The following is a 19,780-nucleotide window of genomic DNA, read 5'->3' on the forward strand; positions in this document are numbered from 1 at the left end:
GCAAAATGGTCTTACAAAATATTTCTCCAATGAGTTGCTGAGGTTAAACAACGCATGGCCGTATTTGCATATCCGAGTAAAAATCTTCAGACTTCCTCACAAAGGGAGTTACATTCACCTCTATCTAATCTTAGGATCAAAATGGAAAATATTAGAGAAAAAAGATTCTACTCATGATGACATTTGCAGTAACAGTTGCCATACTTTTTATTTTCCTGACGTACTTTACAGAAAAACTCTTTTAGCAATGGCTTAATGACCACAAGAATCAGGAGGAGATGTGGGAATGTATTTGCTTCACTCTTGGGATGAGGACCAGTATTTATGAGTAAGATTCCAAGCATCATGTCTGGGCTTGAGCATGAAAGGGAGTCAGGGCAGGTCTAATCAGGTCAGGCTGCCTCCAGCTGCTGACCTTTGGCTCTCTACGTGACTGTTAGGCACGTGCTGGTTGTTCCCACAGCTGAACCATTCCTGTGCCATCTTGGCTTAAGGAACGTTCACCAGACATTAGCAGCACTGTGATGAAAGGCACAGAGGAGCCCAATCCCTGAGAAGAAGGCACACAAGAGAGGTTACCAGAAGGATTTTCAACAGACCTGCACGGCCACAGCAGGAGAAGTTGGAAAGGCCTAGATCTGCATTTAAATGTTTAAAATTACAAAGCAGGCTTCTAAAATAGCAAATGAAATTCCTGATTTGTCTTTTCCCTTTCCTTTCTCCTCAACAATGCATGGGCCTTCACAACCCTGAAGGCTAGACTTGGATTCATAATTCACAAAGTGCTCAGACTCCTTCACCAGAAAGTGGTGGTGCAGGCAGAGCTAGCCTCTGGCCCAGCCCCTGAGGAGGGAATGACTCTGAGACCACTGAAATACCCCAGGCTTCAGCAGATGGACACCTTCATCCCTGCACTTGAGATCTAACACCACACAGGAGGCTGCCTGTCAAAACAAACACTATCTTTTTTTAATTGAGATTTATCAGTATTGAGAAAGACTAGATGTGGGTTCAGTTTCCTACAGGGGAGTGATAATCAAAATCCCTAACAGAAAAATATAGTTAACACAATCTGGGTCGAGGCAAAACCAGGAGAAGGTACTGGCATCACAGAAAACGCCAACGCTTCACTCCACGGCAGTGTGTGGAACTTGGTGGGGAGGTACACAGGACCAGCTAGGAGGCTGGCAGGCATCAGCTGAGTTCCATGAGGGGCAATGCGGCTTCTGAAGGTCAGGAAGGTACAGAAGCAACAGGGCCCTCCTTCAGGGCAGCTTCTTTCTTGGCCCGGGGAGCCTGGAGAAGGGCCACGGCTTCATCTCCTTGCAGTGCAGAGATCTGGGGGACTCAGGAATATGGACTGAGCTGCTGTCCAGGAATCTTACCCACAGGGGTATTGCATTCACTGGATGAGCAGGAACAAACTTTCTCCCAGTGCCTACTTCTGTCCTGGAGGGCAGTGCCACAGCCAGCACAGACAGAGTCAGGAGCTCCTGCCCCTGCACATCTCCAGAGGCTGTAGCAGAGGAAGAGGGGTGTGGACACTGCAGGTACAGATGGGATGGTGCAAACAGCCCCAGGAGATACTAGGTTCTACATCTCAGTGCAAATACCTCCAACTGGCAGCTTCAGTCAAACCTTGCACTAGCCACCCACAGTCCATAGCTGAGCAGTCTGGGCAGACACCCTCTTACTCTACTCAGGATCTGCACCCAGTGCCAGTAACTACATGCATGGATGCCCCTAGACAGCAACACCCCAGTCTAGGCACTACTGCTCCCTAACCAACCACACCACCATGAGGACAGCTACAATACCTCCTCATGGCCTTTCATTGAAACTGCTTATGAAAGAGAGGGAAAGAGAGGACAGGGGAGGGGAGGACAAGGGAAGGGAGGGGAGGGGAGGACAGGGGAAGGGAGGGGAGAAGAGGGGAGGGGAGGGGAGGGGAGGGGAAGGGAAGGGAAGGGAAGGGAAGGGGAGGGGAGGGAGGGGAGTGGAGAAGAGGGGAGGGGAGGGGAAGGGAAGGGGAGGGGAGGGGAAGGGAAGGGAAGGGGAGGGGAGGGAGGGGAGTGGAGAAGAGGGGAGGGGAGGGGAGGGGAAGGGGAGGGGAGGGGAAGGGAAGGGAAGGGAAGGGAAGGGAAGGGAAGGGAAGGGAAGGGGAGGGGAAGGGGAGGGGAAGGGAAGGGAAGGGGAGGGGAGGGGAAGGGAAGGGCAGGGGAGAGGAGGGAGGGGAGGGGAAGGGAAGGGGAGGAGAGGGGAGGGGAGGGGAGGAGAGGGAGGGGAGGGGAGGGAAGGGAAGGGAAAAAAGAGGAGGAAGGAGGGGGATCTGAAAAAGGTAGGTGGCTTCAGAAAGAGCTACACTGATTTCCTTACATTATGGAGAACATAGGAATCAAATTGTCTACATTAATGCTAATCTCACACAGAACACTCTAATTCTGCACCTGAAAACGAAAGAGGCTTTACTTCTTACTCTTACTCTAAATTGTTATTATTTGACCTTGTTGCTAAGGTAAATTCATACTGTCATATGCACAAACTATGAGGAAAAACCGAGAGAGATTTCTCTAGGTCATGTGTCAAAATGACTTGCAGAGCCAGGATAAAACACCTCCAGTCTATTGCCATCTTGCCTCAATAGCACAGCCTGGCCAGCTCCTGCCTTGTGTTTAGAAGTTGTATAGCCAGTGCCTAGACAGTGTCATTTACTGGCAAGAAAGGTTCCCTTTGAGCTGTCCCCTCTGAGCTCCCTCCCTCTAGAGGCTGTAAAACACACATGGCTGTGGCTCCTCTGGGAAAGTAAACACACACACACACACACACACACACCCCTGGGATGCAGCCTGCAGTAAGTCTGCATTTGCATGCACATCTATAGCCTGGAGAACAGCAGGCTTGAAAGAGAGAGATTTTCAAACATCTCCTGTTTATGAGGTTTGCAACACCTTGCTAAGCCCCACCTTATTAAAACCCACCTTGGGCCATGTACTGCGCAAGAGATGGTGCTGAGCCAGGCAGACAGTGTCCCTATCCCCATGGGGCATCTCAGGAGAACATGATGAGTGTCATGACACCAGGACCACTGACAGAATTCATCAAACAGCAGTCAGCCTGGGAAAGTTCCTGAAGAACTGTAGGAAACAGGGCCCCCTCAGTGACAGTCTGTGGGAGAAGGGGGATGGGCAGCACAGTGCTCCAGGCAGAGGGAAAGGAATGTACCCAGACTCTAAAAGTACCATGGGAGGAGAGCAAACAAGCAGGAGGGCTAGCCAGAGATGAAACAAGGACACAAGCAAGGAGGGGCCTGGTCCTACAGGGCCTTGGAGCCACGATAAGAAGTGTGGATTTTATACAAACAGCAATAAAAACATCTTACTCTTTATATACTCTTTACTTAAGGTGGCTCGATGAGACTTGTTTTTCTTGCTCCCTAGTGTTGAAGAAGCAAAATGAAATTTACCAACGGCAAGGGAATCTTGTGCCCCTTTCCATAAAGAACAGTCTGTAGCTCCCACCTCCATCTCTCAAGCATACTTTTTACTTCCCTCAACTATGATAAAATATTTATGTGCTAGGTCATTACCAATTCCATTGTACACAAATATTGATCGTGTCCTTATTTATAAGTTCTAATTGCTTGCTGACCTAACACTGCTTGATACCAAGGCCCATGCTCCCCCTAACATTATTCCCGGCATGTGTGCAGTCACGATCTCCCAGGAGTCTGAATATTTGGTGACACAACCACAGCAGTGGGATGTGCACGGAGGATCCAGTCACCACTCTGCCTGGTTCCCAACACCGACAGGGGCGCTGCCCTCCTCTCTCTGAAACTCCCTCTCCCTAATCCAGATTTTCCTGCCCTCTGGCAGGGAGCAGCCTGTCTTTAGGGAGGAAGACAATACCCCTGCCCCACACTGCCTCCTAGGCGGGCCTCCCCTTTCTTTCAGGGGCACCTAGCCGAGTTAATGCCAGCGGCACCAAGTAAGAACAACAGCACAGGTGTCAACCAGAGTCTAAGAAAGTAGGAGCAGATTCTGGGAAACCCGGTGTGTCAGATGGTTCTGGAGCACACAAGGCGAGTGTGCCTGGGCAGTTACAGATGAGAGACGCTGCATCCACAGCATGGCCACCTTGAGTCACAGTGGAAGGCAGACCCCCAGCAGAAATCCTGAGCCCTCCTCCCTGATGAATGCAGCAGTATGAATGTGTACCCGCCAACCCCCACGTTCACCGGAAACCAATGCCTCCTGGGATGTATCTGCAAGTTGGCGCTTTAGCAAGTGGTATCTGCAAGTCAGCCATGATGGATGAGTCCTCAAGAATGACATGTGCGTCACCAGTAAAAGACCTGAGAAAGATCTCAGGCCTTCCCCACGTGAACGCTCAGTGAAGATGGCCATCCATGCAGCAGGAAAGGGGCCTTCAGCAGACCCCAGGTCACCCTGAGCTATGACCCAGCACTTGCCAGCCTCCAGACCTGTGAGAGATACGCTGCTGTTGCAAAGCCACACCGCCCATGGCAGTTTGTGCTAGCAGAGGAAACAGACTGAGGCAAAGAGGAAGGGCCACCATTGGTGACAGAGTGACAGATGCACCACTGCAGAGACCCTGAGCAGCAGCCCAGGGAGGGCTCCTGGTCCACACACTGAACTCCTCCCTGCCATGACCAGACCCGCTGTCCCTCTGAAAGCACTGCTCTCACACGGGGCTGCAGGGGCTGCCTGCTCCCTGGCCAGCGAGTTGGCCTCCCCCCAGGACCAGGGCTCACAGGGAGCTGCCTTGTCCTCCTCCAGGCAGTCCCGGGGGCCTCCCCTTCTGAAGCCAACCCTCCTTTGCACAGAACTCCTTTCCTTCTCCTCTCCCTACTGAGGAGGTCCTGGGCAGAGTTTGGCGAACACCGGGCATGGAAGCAGACAGGCTGAATGCATGGCCTGCCTGGTTCCCAGCTCTGCTGGCGGGGCTCCCCGAGGCACAGACAAGATGAGGCAGAAGGTCCGTGGGTGAGATCTCCTAGGGCACCTGTGCACTAAGGGCCTGGGCAGGGTTAAGAGCTGGGCCTCCAGCATCACGTTTCCCTACCACTGCCTGGCTGCTGTGACCATGGGCAGCTTCTGGGATCTGCCCACAGCTTCTCTTTCCAGTGGGTTCACAGAGAGCCCATCTCAAGGAGTCACCGGAGGATGCAACAAAATCTCCCAAGACCTGCAGTCTCCCCTCTTTGCACATACAGTCCTCTCTCCAACTGCCTAGTAGGCCCACGACTGGGCGTCCTGCCTGTTTCCAGGAAGAGGTGCCCAACATTCCCCGAACAACCTGAAAGTGTTCCAATAGGTCCCACACAGTTGTTGCATGGCTCAGGGATGCACCTACCCACAGTGCCCAGTGGTGGACATCATGTTTAGAGTATGTCAACACCTGAGCATTGCACGGATGTGCCTATGTGTTGGACTCTGGAACTCTGGAGGTGTGGTCTTTGCTTAGTGGGCTCTGGGGTGAACATGGCAGTGTTTGTGGGCTCAGCCAAGCCTCTGTTTCCCAGTGGCTGGAATCGCTGGGCTCTCTGGGGAAGGAGACAAGATAGCTCCAGTCCTGAGAGTGGAAGCCTAGTGATCCCTACAGCCTACCTGGGGAATGAGAAGATTGGCTTAGAGTGGTAAGCAGTGGCATCACCTTGTTTTCCCGTGTTTTTGTTCTGGGCAACCTACACCCTGCTTTTTGCAGTGCACCTTGAATTGTATTCCACAAGAGCACCTGGACCTCTGTGTGGGCAGAGAGAAGGCTGTAAGTACCTCCAAAGCTGCAGAATGCAGACAGAGACCAGTGGTGGGTGGAAGAGAAAAGGGGAGTGGGAGCAAGGAGCAGACTTGCAGCAAACAGCAGATCAAGCCAAGCCAATGGCGACAGCAGTGGAGATGGCACCAAATTCCCTGTGGCCAAAAACCAGAGTTGACAGAAGCCTCATTAGCATTTCCCCAGAGGCAGAGGCTGGGATAAGAGCAGGGGTGCAGAGTCACTGCGATCTTGATGGCCACAGCATCTCTGAATGGCTATGGTAGTTGCTGCCTGCCCTGCCTTTCTGTCCCCTCCCCTGTCCCACCCTCACCTCCACGTGGGGCTCCATGGTCACCCAGCTCTGTGCACCTTGTCCCTTTTTGGAGGTGGATAAAAAGTGTATGAGGAAATATGGGACACATGTACCAACTGCCATCTCTAGCCTTTAAATCTCCAGCCCAGAGAAATTGGCGCACAGCGAGTTCAGACACAGACAGGATCATACATCCCAGCTGTAGGGAAGGCTTCTGATCCACTGCAGCACTGAGTACGCTGCATTCCAGAGGGCTCCGGGTCCCACGCCTACCTTCTGTCCCCTGCTCCTAAACTCCACTCCCTACTCTCAGCCTCGCGACAGCGATCCAGCAACCAGGAGGCAAGATGCCAACCCACTTGCTGCAGGAGGTGAGCTTCCCAGCACCCATCCCAAATTTGGAGGTAACTGGTGGGTCTGGGACTTGCAGGTAACCGGGGTGGGGGGCACAGCCCAGAGCCATCTGTCCCAAGGTGTACCGGCATCAGCTGCTTGCAGATGTGGGTTCGACTCTGGGGGCTCGAATCCCCAACCTTTGATTCGTAAACTTTTTTTTTTTTTAATTTTTTTTATTTTTTGACAGGCAGAGTGGACAGTGAGAGAGAGACAGAGAGAAAGGTCTTCCTTTTGCCGTTGGTTCACCCTCCAATGGCCGCCGCGGTAGCGCGCTGCGGCCGGCGCACCGCGCTGATCCGATGGCAGGAGCCAGGTGCTTCTCCTGGTCTCCCATGGGGTGCAGAGCCCAAGCACTTGGGCCATCCTCCACTGCACTCCCTGGCCACAGCAGAGAGCTGGCCTGGAAGAGGGGCAACCGGGACAGGATCGGTGCCCCGACCGGGACTAGAACCCGGTGTGCCGGCGCCGCAAGGCGGAGGATTAGCCTGTTGAGCCACGGCGCCGGCCGATTCTTAAACTTTAAATCAAGAAAGACGCAGTCCTTCAGGTAACTGTGTACCTAAGACTTTTCCTCAGTGTGTCCTCGGGGGTGCAAGTGCTTCACTCCTCCTTCCTTCTTCCTTCACCTCCAGGTTTCACCCCAATTCCTCCGTACAGTTCTTGGGAACTTCTGCCTCCTGCACGCGCACAGCACCCACTTTCCCCTCCCCCCTCTCCCTTGCTGGATTAGAGAGTGAAGTGGCCTCTGCTGCCTCCACTGCTCCTGCTCTGACCCTCTTCCTCTTCTCCTCCTGGCCAGGTCTCTGGCTCCTACACCCCCACCACCACCGTCACCGCACCCCACTCCAGGCTCCTGCAGAGTGGAGAGGGCAAGTTGGAGAAGATGCCCCTGCCGGCGGAAGAAGACATCCGCCCTGAAATGAAAGATGACATCTACGACCCCAGCTACCAGGACGAGGAGGGCCCCAGGCCCAAGCTGGAGTTCGTCTGGAGGAACATCATCCTCATGGCTCTGCTGCACGTGGGAGCCCTGTACGGGATCACCCTGGTTCCCACCTGCAAGTTCCGCACCTGGCTCTGGGGTAAGCAGCATCCCTGCCCTCCTGAGCTCGCGTCCAGGCTTCTCACTGCCCTCAAGTGAGGCAGGATCCCTGGGTTTTCCCAACCAGTTCTCTGCAGTTGGCTGAGAGCCTGACCGGGCTGGGAACGGAATCCAGGAGGACCAATGGGATCCCTGGGGGTCAGTTCTGGGGGTCCTTTAGCTTGGGTTTTCAGGAGGGAGCCCTGAGACCATGTGCCATGTGACTGAAGAGTGGACCTGTGCCAGAGCCAGCTGTCCCTGAGAACTTCTCTGAGTCGTTTGCTTGGTTCCTGAGCCAGCCCTGCCAGCCACAAGACAATCAGGACCCCTACCTGGGAGGCCTGGGAGCCTGGTGGAGACCAGGGTCTGTATGGTGTATGAGGAGCTCGCTCAGGAGATGGAGCAGGGGGAAGCTGCTGAGGAAGAGTTCAGTGTAAAGGAGGCAAGGCGAGGTTGTTACCCAGGGAACTATTTCAGTCTTTTCTCCTGGCCAGACCAGGCTGCTATGAAGGATGAAGAAGGTTTTTGTATAAGACAAAGTACACAGATGTGTTGCACTGTTGCTCCATGCCAGGTTCTAGTGTACTGTGTATCATTCAACAAAATGCTGAGACTGAAAAGAGAACCTATTTCATGTCCTGTTTCCCATCAGGCCCACATCAGCACCTCTGTCTTGATGTTGTAAATGCCCAGCACTCAGCACCTCCTTCCATCAGAACTCCTCAGTCCCTCCCCTTCCCTTCTCAACAGGGACAGCCAGGTTAGGCCTGGAAAGAAAGCTCTGGTGGCTCTGTCCTTGATGTTGCCATAGCGAGGGAGGGTACTGTCAGTTTGTCCATGACCTCCTGTTACTTTAGCTTTTTCAGAAATGCACAGCAGGGCCCTGTGCACTGGATCCACACACTCATGGCATAGTAGGCTAAGCCTCCAAGGCCTGTGGTGCCAGCATCCCATATGGGCACTTGTTCATGTCTCACAGTTGCTCATCTAGCTCCTAGAAGCCAGGGTAGAGAAAGGGAGTAGAGAGCTCTCTATCCCTGGGGACTCGGTTGCTACACTGAGCAGGAGTTGAGTAGGAATTCACCTCCAGAGGCCAAGTTGTAGTTGCCCTGTATGGTTTCAGGTGGGGGTGAGTTCTGTCAGCTCATCATAGAGGGTAGCTCCACAGAAGGGCAGGTAGACAAGGAACTCTCAGGTCCCCTAAAGGTGGTGAAGAGTGGGCCCTCAAGGGCTGTCTTGGGAAGTCCTCCCAGTTCCAGTGAAATGCACCTGAGATCTCTTTCTCAGGACTGCTGTTTCTCCAGGTACTAACTGGGACAACAACACTTTTTTCCAACTAGGAAGGTCATGTTCCTGGGGTTGTCCGATGTCATCACAGCCAGTTCTTATGACTGAAGTATTTCGAGAGGCTTCCATCTCCTTCATTGCGGAACTTCTTAGAAGTGTCCTTAGGGTAGGACTGAAGAAATCTCTCTGGCAACTCTGAGGGCCATAAGGGAAAAATCCTGCTGCTCCTTTTCTTAGGGCTAATGCTGTAGGATGTGGTTCAATCATCAAATTGTACAATAATCTCTGCCCTGAGGAAGAGACTAAATCAATCTCAAACTGACTCTTGACAGACTTAGAGGAGTGGATAGAAAATGCACCAGAGTGCCTGGGGTCTTTTTCCAATTCCTCTGTTAATACAGGCTCTTGTATGCTTTTGGAGTCTACCTTCCATCTGTGAAAAAAAACAATACCACTCTTCCTTGTTTCTGAGTGTTTCTGCTTTTGTGCCCAATGCCACTTTGCTCCTCTGAGTCAGTGTTACTTTTCCAGGTGCAAATGTGGTCAGGGTTTGTCTCTGGGATACAGATATCAATCAGTCACCACATGGCTTGAAGTTGACAAGTCTGGGGGTTGGGGGGTGAGGAGGGATTTGCCTAGCTTCCAGCTCTGAGGGAATGCAGTGAGAACTGTCACAGATTTCTGCTTCTGGCTCTCCTGGAGGTCCGGTCGGAGGAAGAGGACAGGGTGTGGGAAGCAGGGCAGGGGAAGGCAGAGGACAGGGTGCAAGAAGCAGGATGGGGGAAGGCAGAGGTTCTCTAGGTAACTCCTCTCCATAGCTCCGGAGGAATATAGCACACTCAGCTGCAGTGCATAGCACCTTCTGGAAAACAACAATAGTTTTAACTCCTCGGTGTCCCCTACAACTCACAGCTTCTTCAGTTTTTCAGAGCTTGGTGTGTTCTGGCTAATATGTTAATACTATTGCTTATGGTCTAAGCTCCATGGGAATAGTGTGTGGTCTGAATACCTTATACATTAGCTGAAAGTCAGTGTCAAGGGAACCTGGGGTAACGTGGTAATGAATGGTGAGAGCCTTATTCTCTCTCTTTCCTGTCTCCTTGTTCTCTGGGATTCCTTACCTTGTCTCCAGAGGTAGAGAAGCTGGAGGGTGATGGTTCTTTTCTTTTTTGTAAGATTTTTTTTTTATTTATTTGAGAGGCAGAGTTATAGAGAGAGAGGGAGAGACACAGAGAAAGGTCTTCCACCCACTGGTTCACTCCCCTAAATGCTGCAGCTATCAGAGCTACCCAAATGGCTGCAATGGCTAGAGCTAGGCCTATCTGAAGCCAGTAACCAGGAGCTTCTTTCAGATCTCCCACACAGGTACTGAGGCCCAAGCACTTGGGCCATCTTCCACTGCTTCCCCAGGCCATAAGCAGAGAGCTAGATTGGAAGAGAAGAGCGGAGACATGAACAAGTGCCCATATGGGATGCTGGCACCACAGGCCTTGGAGGCTTAGCCTACTATGCCACAGCACCAGCCCCGTGATGGTACTTTTCAACTGGTAGGTTTTCAGAGACTAAATACTCCTCGAATTCAGGAAAAAACACATCATGACCCGAAGCCTGACATGAACACAGTCTGGCATAAAGAGCATGTCCTGGGGCTGGCACTGGTTAATGCCCTGGCCTGAAGCGTTAGCATCCCATATGGGTGCCAGTTCCAGTCCCGGCTGCTCTACTTCTGATCCAGCTCTCTGCTATGGCCTGGGAAAGCAGGAGAAGATGGCCCAAGTCCTTGGGCCCCTGCACCAGCATGGGAGACCTGGAAGAAGCCCCTGGCTCCTGGCTTTGAATCGGTGCAGCTCTGGCCATTGGGGAATGAACCAATGGATGGAAGACCTCTCTCTCTGTGTGTGTAACTCTAACTCAAATAAATAAAATCTTTTTAAAAAATTTTAAAAAAATAAGGAGTGTGTCCTAGACATGCTTTCCCAAAGGGAACTCAGAGGGTTTTGGTGACGCCCCACTCTGTTCTCCTCGCAGTGTATTTCTACAGATTGGTCAGTGGCCTGGGCATCACAGCAGGAGCACATCGCCTGTGGAGCCACCGAACTTACAAAGCTCGGCTGCCCCTGCGCTTCTTCCTGATCATTGCCAACACCATGGCCTTCCAGGTAAGAAGCTGGCACTGCTCAGCCCTTGCTTCTCCACCCTCTTGATGGCCTGGGAGCAGAATGGAGGGGTGGGCACCTGGAGGAGCTGCACCGACAGCTGTGGCACTTTGCTCTCCCCTGTGTCACACACGCAGGCTCAGTCCTGAAGTCCACAAGACACGCAAACTGCTCTGAGTTGCTGGGATGCAAAATGAAAGAAGGGAGACAGCTGGATTGGTTCTGGTCTTCAGGTTCCCATGTGATCAGGCAATCTGCTGGTTTTGGTCCTTTATCATAAGGAACTAAGGAGCATTAGCCAGTGGCTTGCTCTGGTGTCCTGGACAGACACATTACAACAAATTTACTTTTTAACATTAGGACTCCACCATCATGAGCTTGAAGCCAATGTTTAATAAGCTCATGAACAAAGTAAACAAGTAAAGCCAACAGTTTTATAGCACTATGTACCTAGCACTATGTTGAGCACCTGACATAGAATAACTTGCTAAATCCTCAGAACAATCCTAGGAGGTAGGTATACAATTAACCCCATTTACAAACAAGGAAACTGAGTCACTGAAGAGTTAGAAAAAAAAAGTCATAATTCTATCTGGGCTTGCCAGGTTTGATAAGTAAAATGTTGAGGTTTCTTGTGTAAAAATGTTTTAAGGCAGTGACAAAATGAAAGTCCCGTAACTGTTAAGCCATAGAAGTGAGCATATGATGTGGTATAGGGCCCGCTTGGAGCAAGAAGAAAATGGAAACCAAATTAGTCTCCTTAGTTCAAGCAATATCTCAGGTGTTTTCCACACCTGCATAACTGTCCCTGTCCCAGAACTGGAAGGATCCTGATGTTGTCCTTGGGAGCAAAGGAAAGGAAGAGAGAGACTGGTACCTTCTTTAAGGGATATGGGAAGAGTCCCAGAGAAGCCCAGAGGTTCTTGGGCAATGTGGTCATGACCATGATTTACATGCCAGCCTTGGCACTGGGCTGTGTGAGCTGTCTCTTGCCGCCAGAATGGAGCTCCCTGCAGTTCTATCCCCTGACCAGGACCCTAGCACCACAAGGCGGCCTGCCTCGTATCCTCCAGGCCTCGGGATCGGGTGGTCCCTGAGGACCTCTTCCAACCTTCCCTGCTTGCGGAAGTGCAGTGTTCACTCCTAGTGAAACCATCCGGGCTCTGCGTGCTTCACCTTGATTCTACCCACCACGTCACCTGCAGGGGGCACAGGCACAGCCACGTGGTCCCGGGAGCGTGAGTGGCCCTTCCCCTTCAGCCTCAGTGGCAGGGGTGGGAAGAGGGGAGGCAGCGCCAGGACTCCCCAGGGGCCCAGACTCCTGGGTGTTGTGAGCTGTGCCTGGAAGACACCTCTGCTGAGAGTTCTCCTGAGAGGACGTCCCCTCAGGCTGCATCCCTTCCTCTGTCTCTCCAGAATGATGTGTTTGAATGGGCCCGAGACCACCGTGCCCACCACAAGTTCTCAGAAACCGATGCGGATCCTCACAATTCCCGCCGTGGCTTTTTCTTCTCGCACGTGGGCTGGCTGCTTGTGCGCAAACACCCTGCGGTCAAGCAGAAGGGCGCTCTGCTGGACTTGTCAGACCTCAAAGCTGAGAAACTGGTGATGTTCCAGAGGCGGTGAGTGAGGGGGCAATGGAGCTGGGGATGTGCTCCCGGCCCCTGGAGTGTGGGGACCCCAGTTTTTCTCCAAGGGCTTGCAAGTTCAAAATCACCATTTTAAAACCCCAAACCTTAACATCCCACAGGCCCACCACCATAAACTATGGTACTGGTTCTTCTCTGAGCTAATTAAACCAACTGAGTACAAGAATTCATTGACGTGGACACATTAATGGCACAAAAATGCATGTAGCTGAGTCCTCACCTTCAAGGAGTTTGTAGTCTAGGAAGGCTGGAGCGGTAAGCCGAGGTCCAAATAGCCATGGCGCAAGGCAGAATAGTTTCTGAACCACCAGAGGCACAGAAGACAGAGAGGTGGCTTGGCGAGAACTCCAAGGGTTTATGAAGGAAGCAGGATGAGAATGCACTGGGGGACAGGGATGTTCACTAGCGTGTGTGCACAGGGACAGTGCACACAGAAAGAGGACAATGAGCTGCAGCACCCAGGTGTCCCGAGGACAGGGGGTGACAGAACCCACACTGCAGACAGACTGTGTCCCTCTTACTGGGTCCTAAAGGCAGACCTGGGCTGTGACTCAGGGCGCAACAGGAAAGCACTGAGGGGTCTGAGCACAGAGCGGCAGCGTGAGGTCTGCTTCAGAAGGGCCACTCTCAGGACAGGGGCCAGAAACTAAGGACCAGAGAGGAGAGGCAGGGACAGCAGTTAGGGGGTCAGGGGATCCATGCTGGGGAAGCAGGGGCAGGACTGGGGAAGGGTGTGATGCATCGAGGATGTGACTGCTGAAGGAGGCAGGGAATCACTCCACCGAGTGGCAGTGGCAGGGTCCCCAGGGAGAAGGAAGAGTGGGACAGGCATCCAGACGGACACACAGGTGATCAGGGCCACTCAGTGCCTCTCTGGGGGCAAAGAAGGGCAGAGAATTAGAGGGCGGTCACAGGAGATGGAGGCACGACACCAAGCAGGGACGTGTGCCAAAGAGCTCGATGGGCAAGAGCAAGGAGCCCAAAGGCAGATGGGCATGGGCCCAGGCTGGGGAACTCTGATCCAGAGTTGGGGTTTGGACCTCAGCTGTGAACCTACCACCAGGGCCTTGTGCACAGTGGAAATGGGCTGTGGACTGGAGCCAGGAGGCAGGCATTCCAATCTGTGCCATGCTGGTTCCCAGTGCTGTGTCCTCAGAGAAGTCCTGTACCCTCCTCATCTCCCCATCTATAAAGTGAGGGCCTGTCACGGCATGCCCAACAGATGCCCACCCTGTCTCACAGCCAGGGAGAAGAGGTGGCCCAGCCCAGGGGGCATGGACAGCAGGGGCAGGTCTGGATCCCCTGTGCCCTGGCTCAGCCTGTGATCTCTCCACGCAGGTACTACAAACCCGCCGTCCTGCTGATGTGCTTCATCCTGCCCACGCTCGTGCCCTGGTATTTCTGGGGTGAAACTCTGCAACACAGCTTGTATGTGGCCACTTTCCTGCGTTATGCTGTAGTGCTCAATGCCACCTGGTTGGTGAACAGTGCTGCCCACTTGTATGGATATCGCCCGTATGACAAGAACATTGACCCCCGAGAGAATGTACTGGCTTCTCTTGCAGCCCTGGGTAAGTGAGCAGACCACAGCATGATCCCATCTAGTGATCTACCTCTGAGGCTGTTAGGTTCCAAGTCAGATATAATAGATCAATCTGCTTTTCTGCGTACTTTTTAGCTTAGTTTTTCTACTACAAAGCCAGAAGGGGACCAGGGTTATAATGCAGTGACCTCAGCACCCCATATTGGAGGGCTGATTTTAGTCCCAGCCACTCTGCTTCTGATCTTGTTCCCTGTTAATACACCTAGAAATTCAGTTCTTGGGTCCCTGACACCCACGTGAGTGATGAGGATGGAGTTCTTAGCTCCTGGTTTCAGCCTGGGCCCGACCTGGCTGGTGCAGCCAATTGGAGTTGGAGGGAGGGGGGTAGGGGCAAACCAACAAATGGAGAATCTCTCACCATCTCAGCCTCTCTATGTTACTCTATCTTTCAAAAAATAAGTAAATAAATAAGTAAATGTTTGAAAACTTAGGGAATAGTACTAGAAGTGCTATATAAAAATGGAAGCGTAACAAAAAATATCCCTCTAGTTTTGTTTCTAAAACAATATCCAACTGCTAAGCATCATGAGCCCCTTAGAGTTTTCATTTTTCACATCACCTCTGGATGAGGCTACAGTCTTGCAGGGTCACAAGATACACAAATAGAATATTAGAATCATGTGGGTGGCCTGTTAGCCTAGTGTTTTACGTTTAAACATGCTGTGTGAAATATAGAATAATTATAGTTTAGCTCAAAAAATGTCAGGTATGCCACAAAGTATTTATCATCTCCCCACTGTATTCACATGTGCCATGCTTCCAAGTTCCATGCTCTGCTGCTTGCTGATTCCAACAAGAAGGGCATCAGAGCAACACTTGGTATTTCTTTCCTACCACCTCATACCTTGTCCCCTCTTGTCCTTTATTTTTTCTCTCTTCTACTCCTATTGTGTGGTAGGAACTCCCCTTCTCCCAACATAGCTTAGGTTTCCAACCCTGGCCATATCTACCAGTTTTATTATAAGCATTCTTCCCATCACCTTTCACTTTTGTAAATCTACACTCTCCTTTCAGGCACCTTTCACCACTGAGTATATTACTTTGATCTATGTTTGAAATAAATCACCTAGACCATAATCTAAGACATCGATAAATACAGAATTTTCTAGACTAAGATGTGTCCTGAATTGCAAATCAAGATTCCTCCATTCCTGCAGGGTTGTGATGCTCAAAGTGGCTGCCAAACATCCTACCCTGTCTCAGTATCACTCACTTCTCTACATCCACTGCCCTCCTCCCCATCTCTCCTCACTCTTCGTTCTTCTCTAGCCCTGTTTCTTGTCATTACAACCTTTTTGCTTCTTAAATCACCTCCGCCACATGTTCATCTCTTTGCCAAAGCTGACTACCTTGAGCCTTCCCCTGTCTGTTTCTTACTGTCTTGTTGCAATGGCTTGTTTTCATTCCACACACTGACCCCTCACCTCTTTATTCTTTCCCTTCTCCATGTATCTGTCTGATTTCACTTTAAATCTGGGATCTATAGACTTGGCAAGTACTCACACAGAGCCTTGTTTCAAAACCATATGAGGACATTTAGAACCCACTGTCAGCTCCCTAGCTTAGCATTATCTCACTGCTGCGGTATGCATATGAGTTGAGTTTATTCCTCAAAGGTTGCAGGAAAATTCCTCAGTGTACAGTGGGAGGAGGCAGACCTAGTGCAAAGTTCTTGGGTCACTGGGATTGCTGCCTTTGGAAGCAGTCAGGTATTTCTTGTGGGACCCTGGTTAGTCTTCATGAGAGGCCCACCCAGTCTCTCCAGGCACCTGCTACACAATTTGACATCTCCCTCCCACACCTGCTCCTGCTACTGCAATGCAATCCACCATGATATCCTCACCAGAGCTGAGCCAGTGCTGGCAACTTGCCCTTTAATTGCCCTAACTTTAAGCAACATAAACCACTTTTCTTTATAAAGTAATCTAGCATCATGTCTTTCATTACAGTCATGAGAAATTGACCTCCTACTCAGTTCCCACCATGTATAATCAGATGTCATGGAGGAAGAACACACCTTGAGATGTCGTGGATGGGGTCACCTACTTTGTAGGATGCCATCCCTGGCTTCTGATGGGTGTTCTAAGTACTCTATTTGGACACCTATATCTACAAAGAGCCCAACAACCTCTTTGTTAGAATTCTTTTCTTTTTTTCTTCCCAGAAACTTTTTTTTTTAATTTTTGACAGGCAGAGTGGACAGTGAGAGAGAGAGACAGAGAGAAAGGTCTTCCTTTGCCGTTGGTTCACCCTCCAATGGCCGCCGCGGCTGGCGCGCTACGGCCAGCACACCGCGCCGATCTGATGGCAGGAGCCAGGTGCCTATCTTGGTCTCCCATGGGGTGCAGGGCCCAAGGACCTGGACCTGGACCATCCTCCACTGCACTCCCTGGCCACAGCAGAGAGCTGGCCTGGAAGAGGGGCAACTGGGACAGAATCCAGCGCCTCGACCGGGACTAGAACCCGGTGTGCCAGTGCCGCAAGGCAGAGGATTAGCCTGTTGAGCCACGGCGCCGGCCCTCCAGAAACTTCTTACTTAAGGAATACAAACTTCATATATTTCCTAAGTACAACTTTAGGAACATGGTGATTCTTCCCACTGTACCTGCCCTCCCACCCACACTCCCACCCCTCTTCCTCCTCCCTGTCCTATTCCCATTCTTATTTTTTACTAAGATCTATTTTCAATTAACTTTATACACATGATTAACTCTATGTTAAGAATTCAACAAATAGTATAAAAAAGAAAACTGTTCCTCAACAGTTGAGACAAGGGCTGTTCAAAGTCATTGCTGTCGGCCGGCGCCGTGGCTTAACAGGCTAATCCTCTGCCTTGCGGCGCCAGCACACCGGGTTCTAGTCCCGGTTGGGGTGCCGGATTCTATTCTGGTTGCCCCTCTTCTAGGCCAGCTCTCTGCTATGTCCCGGGAAGGCAGTGGAGGCTGGCCCAAGTCCTTGGGCCCTGCACCCGCATGGGAGACCAGGAGAAGCACCTGGCTCCTGCCTTCGGATCAGCGCGATACGCCGACCGCAGCGGCCATTGGAGGGTGAACCAATGGCAAAAAGGAAGACCTTTCTCTCTGTCTCTCTCTCTCACTAACCACTCTGCCTGTCAAAAAAAAAAAAAAAAAAAAAGTCATTACTGTCAAGTATCAATTTCACTTCTATAGATTGCCTTTTAGGTGCTCTGTTAGTTCTTGCAAGTCAGGGAGAACATATGGTATTTGTCCTTTTGGACTGGCTTTTTTTAAAAAAAAAATATTTATTTATTTATTTGAAAATCAGAGTCACAAACAGAGAGAAACAAGGAGAGGCAGAGAGAGAGAGAGGTCTTCCATCTGCTGGCTCACTCCATAACTGGCCACAATGGCTGGAGCTGAGCTGATCTGAAGCCAGGAGCCAGGAGCTTCTTCCAGGTCTCCCATGCGGGTGCAGGAGCCCAAGGACTTTGGCCATCTTCTGCTACTCTCCCAGGCCATAGCAGAGAGTTGGATCAGAAGTGGAGCAGCCGGGACTTGAACCAGTGCCTGTATGGGATGCCGGCACTGCAGGCAGCGGCTTTGCCCACTACACCACAGCGCCAGCCCCTGGACTGCTTATTTCACTATGTATGATGTTTTCCAATTTCATCCATTTTGTTACAAATGACCAATTTTTTTAACCATTGTGTAGTATTCCATGGTGTACATATCCCATAAATTCTTTATCCAGTCTTCAGTTGACAGGCATTTGGGTAGATTCCATATCTTAGCCATTGTGAACTGAGCTAAAATAAATACAGGGGTACAGATAAGTCTTTCATATGCTGATTTCATTTCCCTTGGGTAAACTCCCAGGGGTGGGATGGCTGGGTCATATGGTAAATCTATATTCAGATTTCTGAAGTATCTTCATACTGTCTTCCATAGTGCTTTTACCAGTTTACATTCCCACCAACAGTGGATTAGGGTGCCTTTTTACCCACATCCTTGCTACCATTGTTGTTTGTTGATTTCTATATGAAAGCCATTCTAAAGGGGGTAAGGTGAAACCTCATTGTGCTTTTGATTTGCATTTCCCTGATCCTGAGCATTTTTCATGTATATGCTGGGCATTGGATTTTTGTTAGTATTCTTTATGCTGGCTTGACAAGGGTTACTATTTATAGCTGGATGGGACTCAGAAAGAAGAGTCCTGTCAAGAGATGGCCAACTCTCTCTACAACAGAGGTTTCAAAGCTTTACTACTAGATAAATGTTCTCAATCTGGAATCTGCTTATTTCCCTCTATCCATTCAAGTGAAATGCTATTCTCAAAAGTTTTCAGACTTTCAGAGATTAGAGGGAGTATCTAAGCAATTTTATCTTCCCTCATCAAGGAGTTTATTATATCAGCACCACCCCCAGCTCGAAGAATGAGAAGGCAGAGCGGCCCACCCTGCACCAGCAGAGGCTGAGTAAACCGAAGCCCTGGGCTGGGCCTCCGGTCCTCTATGTTTGGCCACTGCCTCCTGTTCCATTGGAAGCTCCCACCCTTATGGTGGTGCCGCTGCCGTGGGGAAGGCGGGTCCTCTGCTCACTTGTAACAGCACAGCCCAAGTTCCTCATTCTGGACTCTCCCCTCCCCACCCCAGCACACGTACACACACAGCCTTTCAGGCCTTGGGTCAATGCTTGCTGAAGCTCTGGAGGTTGCCAGCCTACACTGCATTCTCAGCAGTAGCCCCTTCTCTATAGTCAACTCATGCATGCTCTGAGAAACAAGTAGGGGTGACAATGGCCTCATCTATCATTTCTTAAGGTACTTTGGGGGGGATCCACTTGCTATAGAGTAAGAGACCAGATCCATCCCTCTGTCCATCCTACAGCAGCATATTTCTGCTGGGTTCCAGGAACACTGCTAGGAAGACAGCAATCCACCCAAGCTCCATGACATTTCTCCTTGCTTTTGTTGCAGGTGAGGGCTTCCACAACTACCACCACTCCTTTCCCTACGACTACTCCGCCAGTGAGTATCGCTGGCACATCAACTTCACCACATTCTTCATCGACTGCATGGCTGTCCTGGGCCTGGCTTATGACCGGAAGAAAGTATCCAAGGCCGCCATTTTGGCCAGGATTAAAAGGACTGGAGATGGAAGCTACAAGAGTGACTGAGTTCTGAGTTCCTCAACTTCTTTGCCAAAAGCTAGCCAGGCAGAGGTTCACTGTTCTGTTTATTAACTACTGAATAATGCTCCCAAGATGCTAAAGATGATGACTATAACCCATTCTAGTACAATAGTCTTTCAAAAATGTAAAAGTGCTAAAAGCCAACAACCTCAGGCTTCTGATTCTAAGCTGATAATCTTATTGTGTCTGTTGTCATCTTCTTCTTCTAGTCTTGTTGTTCTTTTCTTTCTTTGGTCTCATCTCCTTCCTTTCTCTTATACCTCACTGCCCCCTAGATTCCAGAAATGTTGTCTAGGGCTTTGAAGGTGGATACCAACTGATGACTGAGCAGCCCCCTGGAATCTAAAAATTATGGTCTTATTCCAGA

At 50.8% G+C, this 19,780-nt stretch overlaps 1 protein-coding gene across 1 annotated transcript; it reads left to right on the forward strand.

The window, feature by feature from the left end:
- Positions 1–6,426: 6,426 nt before the first annotated feature.
- LOC133775619 (stearoyl-CoA desaturase-like) lies at positions 6,427–19,490 on the forward strand. Its single transcript, XM_062213980.1, has 6 exons — positions 6,427–6,462; positions 7,287–7,569; positions 10,884–11,014; positions 12,428–12,633; positions 13,999–14,231; positions 19,199–19,490. The coding sequence occupies exons 1-6, from the start codon at positions 6,439–6,441 to the stop codon at positions 19,396–19,398; spliced, it is 1,077 nt and encodes a 358-aa protein (XP_062069964.1). The 5' UTR covers positions 6,427–6,438; the 3' UTR covers positions 19,399–19,490.
- Positions 19,491–19,780: the final 290 nt, after the last annotated feature.

This window comes from Lepus europaeus, chromosome 17, assembly GCF_033115175.1.
Source record: "Lepus europaeus isolate LE1 chromosome 17, mLepTim1.pri, whole genome shotgun sequence".
NCBI lineage: Eukaryota > Metazoa > Chordata > Mammalia > Lagomorpha > Leporidae > Lepus > Lepus europaeus.